Source organism: Mesoplodon bidens, assembly GCF_964165515.1.
Source record: "Mesoplodon bidens genome assembly, chromosome: 8".
NCBI lineage: Eukaryota > Metazoa > Chordata > Mammalia > Artiodactyla > Ziphiidae > Mesoplodon > Mesoplodon bidens.
Window position 1 is genome coordinate 27,021,425 of NC_138165.1, and position 14,418 is coordinate 27,035,842.

The 14,418-nt window shown below is 43.3% G+C and overlaps 1 protein-coding gene across 1 annotated transcript in view; it reads right to left on the reverse strand.

Annotated features, from left to right (window-relative positions):
• Positions 1–14,418, reverse strand: part of LOC308621304 (uncharacterized protein) — a gene marked incomplete at its 5' end in the record, with an annotated part of 55,824 nt that overhangs the window by 26,351 nt on the left and 15,055 nt on the right. The window contains one exon of the mRNA XM_081241747.1: positions 10,998–11,442. Coding sequence (XP_081097873.1) covers positions 11,036–11,442 — 407 coding nt within the window. The 3' untranslated portion in view covers positions 10,998–11,035. The remainder of the gene's footprint in view (positions 1–10,997; positions 11,443–14,418) is intronic.

Sequence of the window (14,418 nt, forward strand, 5' to 3'; positions counted from 1 at the left end):
TTCTTAGTATTAGTCCATCTAGGTATAGAGCTCAAAAATAGGCAAAACTTTAAAAAGCAAGGAAGTGGTTACCATAAAAGTCAGGATAATGGTTACCTGGGGTGTAGGGGAAGGTTGAGAAAGAGGTGATCTGGATGGGACACATGAGAAGCAGTTCTGGGGATAACAGCAATGTTCTATTTTTTGATCTGGGTGGTGCTTTTGTGTTTTTTTCTAATTATATTTATTTTGTAATTATTCATCATACTTTGTGTTTTATGTACCTTTTCTCTGTGTGTTATCTTTCACAATTAATAAAGGTTTAGAAAAAACAAATCAGCCTCACTTTATATAACTATAGTAGTCCCTCTGAAATTGTTAAACTTTTAATAAGTGTATTAATACACTTTGACTTTTGGATGAAGGTATCAGTAGAAAATGGAAGCCATCTATTTCTGACTTGGCAAATTCTCATATGTTAAGTTCTCATGCCTGTTGACTTAAATACAGATGAGCTGTAGAATAAAGTTAACAAACTATTCCAAAATATGACATTTGGGTTCTAAAGAATTCCAAGAGTATTCTAAGAATGACTTGGAAAAGTACTGTATTGTAACTTATACCATAATTTAATTTGAACCTTCTCCATTTTACTAACCCTTATACCAATTGAGCTAACATTTCCAGGCCATGAAAAGTAATTTGAAAGAATTCCCACATTCTCAGAACACTAGAAAACCAGTGCTCTGGAGATCACACTCTACAAGTTGACTCAAGCAAATTTCAATATGCAAATACATGCTTTTAAATTAAGCTTCATTAAAATGCACTTACCGGTTTAAGTGGAGGCTGATTTTGTAACCACATTTGGAATTTAGATTCTTACTACTTTAAAACAAACGCTATGTAAACATGAAAATTAGATAATCAAATGATTCTTTGCCCTCCTTCTACAACACTTTTCACTTGAAACAACTGATGTACTTTAAAACACAAATCTTCAAAATACCCCAGTGAGGAAATGGAGTCCCTAGCTTTGGAAATACACTTTAATCAAGTCAAAAGCAGACTGCCCTGATGTCATGAAGACCACTGGAACAGGGAAATCTTAGAAAGGTCATCTGTAGCTCATCCCAGAAGCCCTTTCCAGGCCCAAGCAGGCCCTTTGCATTCTCCTGTCCTTGCCTGCCAACTGCAGGAGGCTGACCTGCATTCCCAGAGCTGGCCTCCATTCCTCCGAGCCTGTGAGGTCCTCTCTCCCCACGTTTGCAAAAGGACCCATGTTCTCCTTCACACTCCCTTCATTACTTTGCTTTTTTGAGGAAAGGGAAGAGTGTGATAAAAAGACAGAACACAGAGACCTATAGCACTCATCCACCATGTAATACAGCCCACACCCCTCCAAAACCTGAGGGGGAAGTGTCATTAGACCCTCATTTTACAGAGAAGAAAATCAAAGCCCAAAGAACTTGTGGAATCTGAGGTCACACAGCTAACACAGTAGAGCCCCACCAAACCACTGCTTAGGGCAACTGACTTCCCTGCCTCTCTGCAGACTTGGTATCTTAGACCCCACTCCACTCAGTGGTTCAGAGCTAGGGTTTAAGGTCAGATAATCCTCATTGGCATCCCAGGTCCATCACTTCCAAGGTGTGTGATCTCAGATGGATTACTTAGCCTCTCTGGCTTCAGTTATCAAGTCAAAGCTCAATGAATGGTGGCCATTATTATCATTTCTTTCACACATGCTAAGCTCTAGTGTAAACCTCTGTTCTCAGATTTTCCTTTCACTAAGGGTCACCTGAGGGAACTTGTTAAAAGCAGATTTCTCCTGCTCTTCCCTGGGAACCTCTGAGCCAGATCTAGAAAGCACCATTTTAATTTTTTAACAAGAGTCCTAGAGATCCTAATACAGAGAGCCAAATTTTAGCAAATACCAATCAAGTACTTCTACCTTCTCTTTTTACTCCTTTGAAATAAAAGAGCTCACCAGATCTATACATACATTTGTTTCCCTCAGGAAAGCTCTGGTTCTAAGAACTTGAGGTCTTTCTTCTGAAACAGATCCCATTACATATCTGTCTTCTGGCTGGTGGCTTTCAAACATTTTTTACCATAACCACAATAACAAATACATTTTACATAGCAACTAAGAACACATATGTGTTTATATATACATATATAAATAATTTTTTCACAAAATAAGGTGCTCACTATGCACATTGCTATTTTCATTCTTTTTTGATCATTTAATGATAGGCACAACTTTCTAATTTTATTTCACAACCAATAATGAGTTGCAATCATTAAAGACCAACACTAAAATGACCCAGATGTTGGAATTAGCATGCAAGGAATTTAAAGGAACTATTATAAATATGTTCAAAGCTATAAAAGAAAATGTGCACATAATGAATGAACAAATAGAGAACCTAAGCAAAAAATAAAAACTATAAAAAAGAACCAAATGGAAATCCTAGAATTGAAAAAAATATGTATATGAAATTAAAACTGCACTTACTGGACAGATTGAGATGGTAGAAGAAAGTCAGAACTAGAAATTATTCAGTTTGAAAAACACAAAGGAAAAAAAAAATGGAAGAGTACCAGAGACCTATAGGACAATATCAAGCAATCTAACATACATATAACTTGAACCCCAAAATTATCAAGAAGAGAGAAGAAGCCCTCCAAAATGTCAAGAAATAGTGCCCAAACAGTCTCCTAACTTGGTGAAAGATATAAATTTACAAATTCAAGAAGCCCAGCAAAACCCAAGCAGAAGAAATGAAAAACACATCTATGTATATCACAGTTAAACTGCTGAAAATCAAAGATAAAGAGAAGAATATTTAAAGCAGCCAGAGAAAAACAGCTCATTACTACAATGATACCTTTACTATCCAACTTCTCATCTGAAACAATGAAGGCCATAAGACAGTGATGCAACATCTTTAAAGCATTTAAAGAATAAAAAAGTTTCAACTTGAAATTCTACCTCCAGTGAAAATATCCTTCAACAATGAAAGCAGGGATTTCCCTGGTGGCACAGTGGTTAAGAATCTGCCTGCCAATGCAGGGGACACGGGTTTGAGCCCTCGTCCAGGAAGATCCCACAAGCCGCGGAGCAACTAAGCCCATGCACCACAACTACTGAGCCTGCACTCTAGAGTCCGCAAGCCACAACTACTGAGCCAGCATGCCACAACTACTGAAGCCCACGCTCCTAGAGCCCATGCTTCACAACAAGACAAGCCACTGCAATAAGAAACCCACACACTGCAATGAAGAGTAGCCCCCGCTCACCACAACTGGAAAAGGCCTGCATGCAGCAACAAACACCCAATGCAGCCAAAAATTAATTTAAAAAAAACAGTGAAAGCAAAATAAACATGTTTTCAGATAAATGACAACTAAAAGAATTCATCACCAACAGAAGTACACTATAAGAAATGCTAAAGGAAGAAATTCAGGCTGAAAAGAAATGATACCAGATGGAAATTCAGATCTTCAGGGAGAAATAAAGATGACCAGAAGTAGTAAAAATGTAGAAAAATATAAAAGACAATCTTTCTTCTCTTAATATATTTAAATACATATGACCATATAAAGCAAATTATAATATTGTGGTATTTTTAGCATACTTATATTAATACATATGACAACCGTAGCATAAACTGGAGTCAACAAACTTTTTCTGTAAGGGGCCAGATGGGAAATATTTTAGACTCTGTAAGCTATTGATATATGGTCTCTGTTGCAACTACTCAACTCTGCCATCATAACATAAAAGCATCCACAGACAATACAAAAATAAATGGGTATAGTTGTGTTGCAATTAAAAAAAAGCAGGTACAGGGCAAGATTTGGCCCAAATGTCACGGTTTGTTGACCTCTGGCATAAAGAATTGGGGGTAAGTGAAACTGTATGGTTGCAAAATTTTTATATTTTGCATTAAATGGAACCAAAACTCTAAGTAGACTCTAAGAAAACTTTAAGGATGTATACTGTAATCACTAGAGCAACCATTCAAAACAAAAATGCAAAGAAGAATAACTAAAAAATAGAGAAAATAAAATGGAATTCTAAAAAAACCTAATTGACTTAAGAGAAAACAGTGAGGAAGGAACAAAGAAACAACAAAAACAAAACAAAACAAAAAAAACCCAGTAGAACCAATAGAAAACAAATAGTAAAATGGTAGACCCAAATCCAAATTTACCAATGATTTACAGTAAATGTCAATGGACCAAACATTCCAATTAAAAAGCAGAGATTATCAGACTCAGTAGAAAAGCAAGACCCAACTACATGCTTTCAAGAGACACACTCGTGCCAATTATCAGTATTTTGCCTCTCAGCCCCAAATTCATCTTTCTTTTCAGGCTCTGTAAAAATGGAGTTAGGAATCTAAATATTTTCCCTTTGCCACCTGCCACAATATTAAGCTTTGTCAGTGGTGACCACTGGAGATACATTGCAGGAAGAAAAGATTTTCTTTGCTGGCTTCAGAGTGCTCTCTCACCAGACACCTACAACACTGTTAGCTTCTCTAGTGCCCAACTCCTAAGTGCACAATGGTCAGCAGCACCCAGCATCCAGCAGATTCTCCAGAACCCCTTGGGCAGTCTCACAGCAGAAACCACCTCTGTGTGAACAACTTTCCTCAGCATCCTAGAGGGCAAGTTTCTGGCACGTTCCAGAAGGTGGATTTCCAGCAAGATTTGTTGATGTGGCACCACATTGACTTCTCTGCCATACTGCGAGCTATGGCCCAACCCTCTCCAACAAGGTGGAGCTTTGCATCAGCTTTGGCAAGAGGGAGGTGGAGGGAGAGACCCTTCCTTGGGCACCCTACCTCAGCCTTAGAAATAGGGGTGCTACTTATATCTGCTCTTCTTATATTCTTGAGATTTTTTTTTTGGCTTTTTACTAATCAAGCCCTCATTATTCCAATCCCCTCTTTTACTTAATAATTCTTTATATTAAACTTTTCTGGTTCAAATTACTGTAGTTTCTGTCCCCCAGTTGGACTCTCACTAATATGACACTTTAAATACAGAGATATATAGGTTAAAAAAAAGATGTTTAAAAAAAAACCCTGTAAACAGTAAGCAGGATTAGCTATATAATTATTATATAAAGTAGTCTTCAAGATGGAGTATTACCAGAGAAATAGTGAGACATTTCACAATTGTAAGAGATCTAATTAATTAGGAAGACATAAATATGTATGTGCCTAATAACAAAGTTCAAGATACATAAAGAAAAAGTTGGCAGAATTAAAGGGAAAAACTAACACAATCATTATTGAATACCTTAATACTTTTCTCTCGGCAATTGATAGAAGGCAACAAACAAAAACAGTAAAAACAGAAATTCTCAACAATACTATCAATCACCTTGACTTAATTGACATTTTAGAACATTATATCCAACAACTACAGAATATAGGTTCTTTTCAAACACACTTATTACAGTCACTGAATCAGACCGTATATGGGCCATAAAACAAGTCTCATTACATTTCAAAAGATGAGAATCCTTCAGAGTATGTTCTCTGACCAAAACGAAATTAAAGTAGAAATACATGTGAATATATTTCAACTTTTTCTGAATTACTCAAGGCTTACTATTCTAAATATTAATAATTTACCAAATCCTAAATGTAAGGCCAGACACTGTAAAACTCTTAGAGGAAAACATAGGCAGAACACTCTATGACATAAATCACAGCAAGATCCTCTTTGACCCACCTCCTAGAGAAATGGAAATAGAAACAAAAATAAACAAATGGGACCTAATGAAACTTAAAAGCTTTTGCACAGCAAAGGAAACCATAAACAAGATGAAAAGACAACCCAAGAATGAGAGAAGGGCTTCCCTGGTGGCGCAGTGGTTGAGAGTCCGCCTGCCAATGCAGGGGACACGGGTTCATGCCCTGGTCCGGGAAGATCCCACATGCCATGGAGCGGCTGGGCCCGTGAGCCACGGCCACTGAGCCTGCGCATCTGGAGCCTGTGCTCCGCAACGGGAGAGGCCACAACAGTGAGAGGCCCGCGTACCGCAAAAAAAAAAAAAAAAAAAAAAGAATGAGAGAAAATATGCAATGTTGCTTGCAAACGAAGCAACAGACAAAGGATTAATCTCCAAAATATACAAGCAGCTCATGCAGCTCAATAGCAAAAAACAAACAACCTAATCCAAAAATGGGCAGAAGACCTAAACAGACATTTCTCCAAAGAAGACATACAGATTGCCAACAAACAGATGAAAAGATGCTCAACATCACTAATCATTAGAGAAATGCAAATCAAAAAAACCACAATGAGATTATCACCTTACACCAGTCAGAATGGCCATCATCAAAAATCTACAAACAATAAATGCTGGAGAGGGTGTGGAGAAAAGTGAACCCTCCTGCACTGTTGGTGGGAATGAAAATTGATACAGCCACTATGGAGGACAGTATGGAGATTACTTAAAAAACTAATAATAAAACTACCATATGACACAGCAATCCCACTAGTGGGCATATACCTTGAGAAAACCATAATTCAAAAAGAGTCTCTATGGAAAATATTTAGTCTACACTTGTATAAATACATCTTTATGTATTTCATTTTCCATGATCACATTAATTTGACTGCAACTTGTCTTGGTGAAATACTTTAACATTATAAAGCAGTAAATAATTTGTTATTTTTACAAAAAAAAAAAGAGTCATGTAATACAATGTTCATTGCAGCACTATTTACAACAGCCAGGACATGGAAGCAACCTAAGCGTCCATCGACAGATGAATGGATAAAGAAGATGTGGCACCTATATACAATGGAAAATTACTCAGCCATAAAAATGAACAAAATTGAGTTATTTGTAGTGAGGTGGATGGGCCTAGAGTCTGTCATACAGAGTGAAGTAAGTCAGAAAGAGAAAAACAAATATCGTATGCTAACGCATACATGTGGAATCTAGAAAATGGTACTGATGGACCTAGTGTCAGGGCAGGAATAAAGACACAGACGTAGAGAACGGACTTGAGGGGGGTTAGGGGAGGCTAGGACGAAGTGAGAGAGTGGCATGGACATATATACACTACCAAATGCAAAATAGACAGCTAGTGGGAAGCAGCTGCATAGCACAGGGAGATCAGCTCGGTGCTTTGTGACCACCTAGAGAGGTGGGATAGGGAGGGAGGGAGGGAGGCTCAAGAGGGAGGGGATATGGGGATATATGTATACATATAGCTGATGCACTTTGTTATACAGCAGAAACTAACACAACATTGTAAAGCAATTATACTCCAATAGATGTATAAAAAATAATAATAACAATAATTTACCAGGTCCATCAGAACCTAATCAAGGTGTGTCAAGACATTCCCCCTATGCTAATTAGCCTCAAATTGCTGTATTTGGGAACCATATATCAGCTTTTGGTAGATTTGCTAGATTTGTTATCTCCATCCCTCACCATCAGTTTCCTTTTATCTTGCTCTCCTTTTATCTCAAGAAACAATACTTTAAACTCCTATTTCCATTTGTAAAATGGAGATAAACAGTATGTATTTTCCTATTTAATTTGTAAGGATTAAAACTAAATAGTTTGAAGATATTATTTTTATTTTTAAAAGTTTACTATAGTAGTATCTGTCATTCAGTTGCTCAATAAATATTAGATAATCTCACACACATACACACACACACACACACACCCCAAATTTATTTCCAGACCAGACCTTTCTTATGAGTCAAATGAAGGACTTCCCGGTAGTCCAGTGGTTAAGAATCCACCTTCCAATGCAGGGGACGCGGGTTTGATTCCTGGTCGGGGGACTAAGATCCCACATGCCGCAGGGTAACTAAGCCTGCGTGCTCTAAAGCCTGCACGCCACAACTAGAGAGAAGACCGTGTGCCGCAAGGAAGAGATCCCACGTGCCACAACGAAGATCCCGCGTGCCGCAACTAAGACCCGACACAGCCAAATAAATAAATAAGAGTCAAATGATACCTGATACTCTACTTGGAAACCTCATAGGCATTGTAGTAGACTGACTGTAAAAAATGTCCCATTTCTTCATCCCTCCCTATAACTATGCACTTTGCAATGTGACTTTGTAGCTCTTCCCACAAAGAGGTGGAGTCTACTTAGAGTGACCAGCCATCCCAATTTACCCCAGACTGAGGGGGTTCCTGGGACACAGAACTTAAAGTGCTAAAGCCAGGAAAGTCATGGGCAAACCAAGATGAGTTGGTCATCTTAAGTCTACTTCCCCTTTTGACTCTGGACTGGCGTTATGACTTGCTTTGGCCAACAGAATGCCGTGGAAGTGACAGTGTGCAAAGTCTAAGTTGACTCTGGTTCCAGCCAGTGGAAGAAGGGCAGGAAAGAGTCTCAACTCTGTCTTAAATGGCCCATCTCAGGAGTGGTACTCGTGACTCCCACTCTGTTCCACTCATAGCCTAGAACTGAATCACATCATTAACCTAAGTGCAAGGGTTTGGTGGAAATGGCGGTCTAGCTGTGTTCCCCAAAAGATCAGATGTGGGGAGACAGCACTTGTTCTATTCCACAATTTTCCATTACTAGTCCAAATGATGAAGTTTTATTCTGATTAAACACTAAATTGAGGCACAGAGAAGTTAAGTAATTTTCCCAAGGTCACACAGCTTGCAAATGGCCAAGCTAGGAATTGAGCCCAGAGCCTATACTTTTAACCACTCCAATATATTTCTAATACTATTTGATTCTCTGACAAATTACTTTGTAATCTGTTAACAATAACAACGTTTCCTTTTATCTAAAAAAGGATGCAAGAAGCTGGACATAGCTATAGTCAGTTCCCTATGAATAACTTGCAGGGCTCCTCTTCATCCACCTCTATGGTTTCAGAGAGGTGTAGAAGCAGCCCGGGCATGCCACACAGGGAAACTACCTAAGGCTCAGCATAGAGGGACTCTGCCCAGGGGACTAAATGAGGATAGTGCAATGCTACATGAGTTAGGTAGTAAGTAGCCTGAGAGCCTTTCCTAAATTCAGTGCTGCAGGCAGCCCTGCACTCCCCACGTCCCAGCTCCTGACCTCTTCTTAAGGCACATGGGCCCTGCACTGCGACTGGGAGGCCAACGCCCATATCCCCAGCCTACTCTGGTCCGCTGGAGTTAGCAGGCCTTCTCTGCTCTCAGCCTGCCACCTGGAGAAAGCATCCTTACGCACTGGAGAAGAAAATGGGGCAACACCCTCGCCTTGGCCTTTTAGAACCTGCAGAGCCTAGGCCAGAGAATGCCCAGTTCTCCAGATAAACAGGGCAGCAGACAAGAAAACACGTGGTGATATGTTCCCACACAATAATCCCAGGAGGAAGGTATTGGGGTTTTTGTTTGTTTGCTTGTTTTTGTTTTTGATTTAAGTAGAGTTGACTTACAATATTAATTTCAGGTGTACAACATAATGATTCAGTATTTTTATAGCTTATACTCCATATAAAGTTATCATAAAATATTGACTATATTCCCAGTGCTGTACATTACATCATTGTACATTACATCATTGTTTTTTGTTTGTTTGTTTGGTTTTTGCAGTAAGCGGGCCTCTCACTGTTGTGGCCTCTCCCATTGCGGAGCACAGGCTCCACACACGCAGGTTCAGCAGCCATGGCTCACGGGCCCAGCCGCTCCGCAGCATGTGGGATCTTCCCAGACCGGGGCACGAACCCGTGTCCCCTGCATCGGCAGGCGGACTCTCAACCACTGCGCCACCAGGGAAGCCCCATTATATCATTGTTAACATTTATTTTATACATAGTAGTAGTTTGTACCTCTTAATCCTCTTCACCTACTTTGCCACTCCCTCCAGGAAGGTATTATTATTACCCGCATTCTACAGATGCAAAAACAACGAAGCACAGAAAAATTAAGTCTTTTTCTCAAGGTCACACAGTAAGAGCAGCGGTTCAACCCAGAAAAGTCTGGCTCCCGAGCCCAGGAGTCAGCACATCCATAGGAGGTGGCACAGCTCTTTAGTGTGTGATGCGGAAGGGTCGGGGGTGGAGAGAAAGGAATCCGTGTACCCAAAACGGTACTCTGAGTTTCAAACGGTTCCTTCCAAGTTCTTTTCCCGTTTGGTACTGGGGGGCGGGTTGCTTCAACCACTGAATAGACAATAAAGTGAAATGGACCTGACTAGAGTCTAAGACCTGTAAGGCACAAGGCGAAATTGGCTCTGAAAGTTCCAGAAGTATGCTATAACTGACAACCCAGCACCATGAGCCTCAGGGGGTGACCATCGAGTTTGGGCGTCCGCACAGGGCTTCACCTCCGCCCCTCTTATGGGAGGAGTTACCCTTCAACCTGACAGGCAGCAGTCAACCGTGGCTGGGCACGCAGAGGGCAGGAGGTTCCAGAATGAACGCAGCTCTCCCCGCCCGCCCCGCAGGCACCTGAGCTCGCCCGACGCAAACGTTGCCTGCGGCGTCCGCCCATGCGGTGCCTAGGGAAAGAGGCGGAGATTGTTTTCTTTCAGGTTCAAGAATAAACCTTGTTGAGACCCATTTGTTTGCACACCTCTTATCACCCCACGTGGGTGCAACTGAAAGTGCAAAGTGAAGGTCCCAGTGTTCGGAGCTGGGGGGGGGGCGGGGGCGTAACTTACTCCATCGGCGTTCCTGGCCCGCCTGATCCGACACTGAGCTCTGAAGCTTTTAGCCGCGGAAAGAGAACGCGTCCCTCTCGCTCACTGAAGCTTGTCCGCCTTGCCTAGTCTCCGGCCTTGCGAGCCCCAGCTGGACACTGAGGCCCTGCGCAGCGCCTCAGAACCCGGGGGACCCTTCGCCCCAGTCTGGGCGCCCTGGCGGGTCAGGAAACCCCGCTTTCGCTCTCTTTCCTTCAACCACTGAAGAGGCAGTAAAGCGAAATGGGCCTGGTTCTGGGTCAGGAAGACCTAGAAGGTAGTCGGGGAAATTGGTCTGAAAGTTCTAGAAGCATGTTGAACTGCCCACCCAGCGCCATGACTCACCCGCGGAAGGTTCGGGGCTGTGAACGCTGACCGTCGGCTCACTCTCGCCAAGCCCTTTTGGGCTCACTCGAGCAGGGAGCGAAGGTGCGGCAACTCAGCGGGGACAAAACACCTGCGCGGAGCTGCGGTTCGCGGGCGGAGCGGGAGGGGGCGCCCGCCTTCCCCGCGCCAAACAGTGACCCTCGAGTCTGTTCCGGGATCATCCCGGGTCGCGAGCCGTGCCCGCGCAGGCTAGTCTCCCGGAGAAGCCTCTCCTTCCAGTCTGCTCCTGGGGCCGCAGGGCCCCTTCCTAAGCCGTCCCTCTGCCTCGGAGCCCCTGGCCCGGGAGAAGTGGGTGTGCCGCGGCGATCTCCCGTGACCCCCAGGCCTGAAACCGGACCCCGGCAGCAGCGGCCTTGCCTCTGTGGCCCAGACCTGCGTTCGAGTCCTGACGCTGCTGCGTGTCCTGAAGCAAAAAAAAGAAAAAAAGAAAGAAAAAAAAATCAGTCTCTGTAAGCCTTGGTTTCCTCGATGTGGATAATTGTGAACCCACCACATAGGATGGTTCCCAGGGGTCAGTGCTTGTCAGAACTCCTGGACTTAAGGAAACGCTCAAGAAGTAAAAGCTGGCCGTTACTACTGTATTAGTTGTCGCAATGTATCTGCTTTTTCCACGAGACTGTAAGGTACTGGAGAACAGGAACTCCCAGCACCTGGCACAGTACGTGGCATGGTAAGCGAGACTAGCTGCCTGGGACCCTCGACAGCAGAGTGCAGAGTGGGAACAGGGGGCAGTCCAGCAGCAGCGCGTGTGACCCCGAGTGACGTAGGCGAGTGAGAATGAGCCTGTCCCGGCTGCGCACAAACGGCACTTCGGCGCCCACCCCGCCCCCCCTACCGGCAGGGGTCATCCTCTTCCCCCACCCCCCCCATCCCGGCACCCCTCGGCGCCCGCTTTCTGTGTAATGGAGGACGCCCAGTGGTCGGGCAGAGGCTGTGCGCAGAGCCAGGGGAAGCCCTAAACGCCTGACCCAGGCCAGCGGTGGGGCAGAGGCCTGAAAGCAAGGCGCAGCAGACCTGTTCTCCAGAGCCGCTCGCTGTCTGCCAGAGGTTGGCAGCTGTTCGACCAAGGCTTACGGTAAGTACCCTGTGGTTTACACTATGGCAACAGAGAAAGGAGGGGTACCTAACTCAGAGGAAGTCGTTTCTGCCCTGGAGCCTCACTGTTCATGTGTACAATGGGAACTATGATTCTGTCCTTGCCTGCAAGGCTTGTCACGAGGCTCCCAAGGGAGGAGACAGATAAAGGGCTGTCGCGACAAGCTGGTGGGCATGGGATCCAAAACAGGAAGGTCTCAGCGACCGTACTGGAACATAGAAGAGCAGAGCAGAGACACTGAGCCCCCTTCCTTCCCCCATCCTTCTCTAGAAAACTGAAAGCAGAAAAGGGGAAGGAGGGTGCCCTGAGGTGGAGGAGGAATTTTGGCTGCAAGGAGGCATGTCTATTACCCCAAACTCGGTCTGAGCCCCCCCTAAACTCCTCTCAAATCACTGTGGAGAGGCATCCCCCTACTCTGAACTGTGGACAAGAGTGTCAGTTCTCTACAGTACTGTCTCCCTGACTTTAGACCAAAGTGAGGAAATCGTTTGGATATTGTGATCTGATAATTTAGGCAAACCCAGATTTGTGCCCAGATTATCAGAATTAACATCTCAGGTCTTTACTTGATTCTCCAAATGCAATTGTAAATTCTGCCTCTCTCTCCCTCTCTTTCTTTGCTCATTGCCTCCGGTCTTTTCTCCCACATACAAACAAGTCCCTTGTTTTGCAGTTAAAGGGGAACTGGGGTCATATTTCCTTCCAGGAAGATGCTATTTTCCAGATCTAACTGACCTGGACTTCAGGCCATTAATGCAGGTTCTCACAGTTAATAAAATTAAACACATTTGCCACCATGAAAAAGTCTGGAGTACATGCTTGGGGTGGGAACAAAGGAGCAGAGAGACGGCAAGGTTATGGAAATTAGATCTTTTATATTTCGTTTTCAATAGGAAAACAAGTTTTTACCTTAGGTCAAAACAGCTACCACTGTGGTGACAGAAAGATTTGTAACTTGGTGTCAGGACACCAAAAAGCAATCTTGATTACATATCAAGAGGTTAAGTTTGAGACTGGGGTCCACAAAGCAGCAGGCTGAGCGCAATGCACTGATGAGGCAATGCGGCCTGTGGCGGAGACCCACCTCCCGGAGCTTTCTAAACCAGCTCCCGCTTCTCCATCTAGGGGCCTTCTGTAACCAAGAGGAAGGCTGCAAACTAAATCCAGGCGGATTACGTTCCTCACTATTCCGCAGAGAGTGAGCTATGTGGATGCTGCAGTTTTAATTACACACTTGCTTTTTCTGAGGAAGAAAACCAAAGATATTTTTCAAAGTATTAACTTGTTTTCCATTAGGCAGTTGTTGTAACAAGTTCTTTCAGCGACGTGTTATGTCTTTAGAACGGGGTGCTTCAGATGGCGCGCACTAGCACAATTTTGTGGCTTTTAATTACTATTTTGTTCTTTTGGGGGGTTTCAGAGGCTGGCGCCTCGGCATGATTAGACCGTCTACTGGGCCCACCGCAATCACGAACACTTCCACCAGGTGGCGCCACAAGGCAGGAACTGCGGACTCCGGTAAAGGCGAGTGTCCCTCAACTCCCGGCCACGGTTTCCAACCACCAGGAAACAGAGATATAAAGGAAGTCGCCACTTCAGATTCAAAAGAAGAAGAAATTGCAATGATAGGGCCAAACACCGCCCTAAAGTGAAAAAAACTGTAAAATAGGGTTAAGTGCATGAGATAAAACTTTTCTGTTTCTGTAAATTTAGCAAGATTTGTAGTATCGAGACAACACTCTCACCAAAGTATCATCATCCCATTTCCTTTTTCGTAAAAACATGGAATTTAAAGTTAGAACGAACTTTGAAGGCCATCTGGTCAGTCCAACCTAGAGAGGAAATCCCCGGGATCGTTTTTCGGTTGTCAATTAGCTATCAAATACACGTAATTACTCAGAGTCTCGGTGTGTCAGAAAAGTACAAGGGAAAATGCTTTCAAATATATCATTAGCAATACTACCTTTGAATTTATATAGCTTTTCTCTCAAGGAACAAGGAAAATAGTTTAAATATTATCGAATTAATTGTCCTAATATCCCTGTGGGTTGGTTAGGAAGCAGGTATTATTATTATACCACTATATCAATGGACTCTGTCAAGTGCCGAGTGGCTGACAACAGTAAATGCCAGACCCTTCGAGGAAAAGCGGAGCTAGAACTGGCCGGGCTCTCCGCACCGCTTTATTTTGATTAATGTTTGAAAGCTGACCTCGGACGTGAAAGTATGAATCACTGGAATTGGTCGACACTTGTACACAGAATGGGTTGGGAGACCCCATTT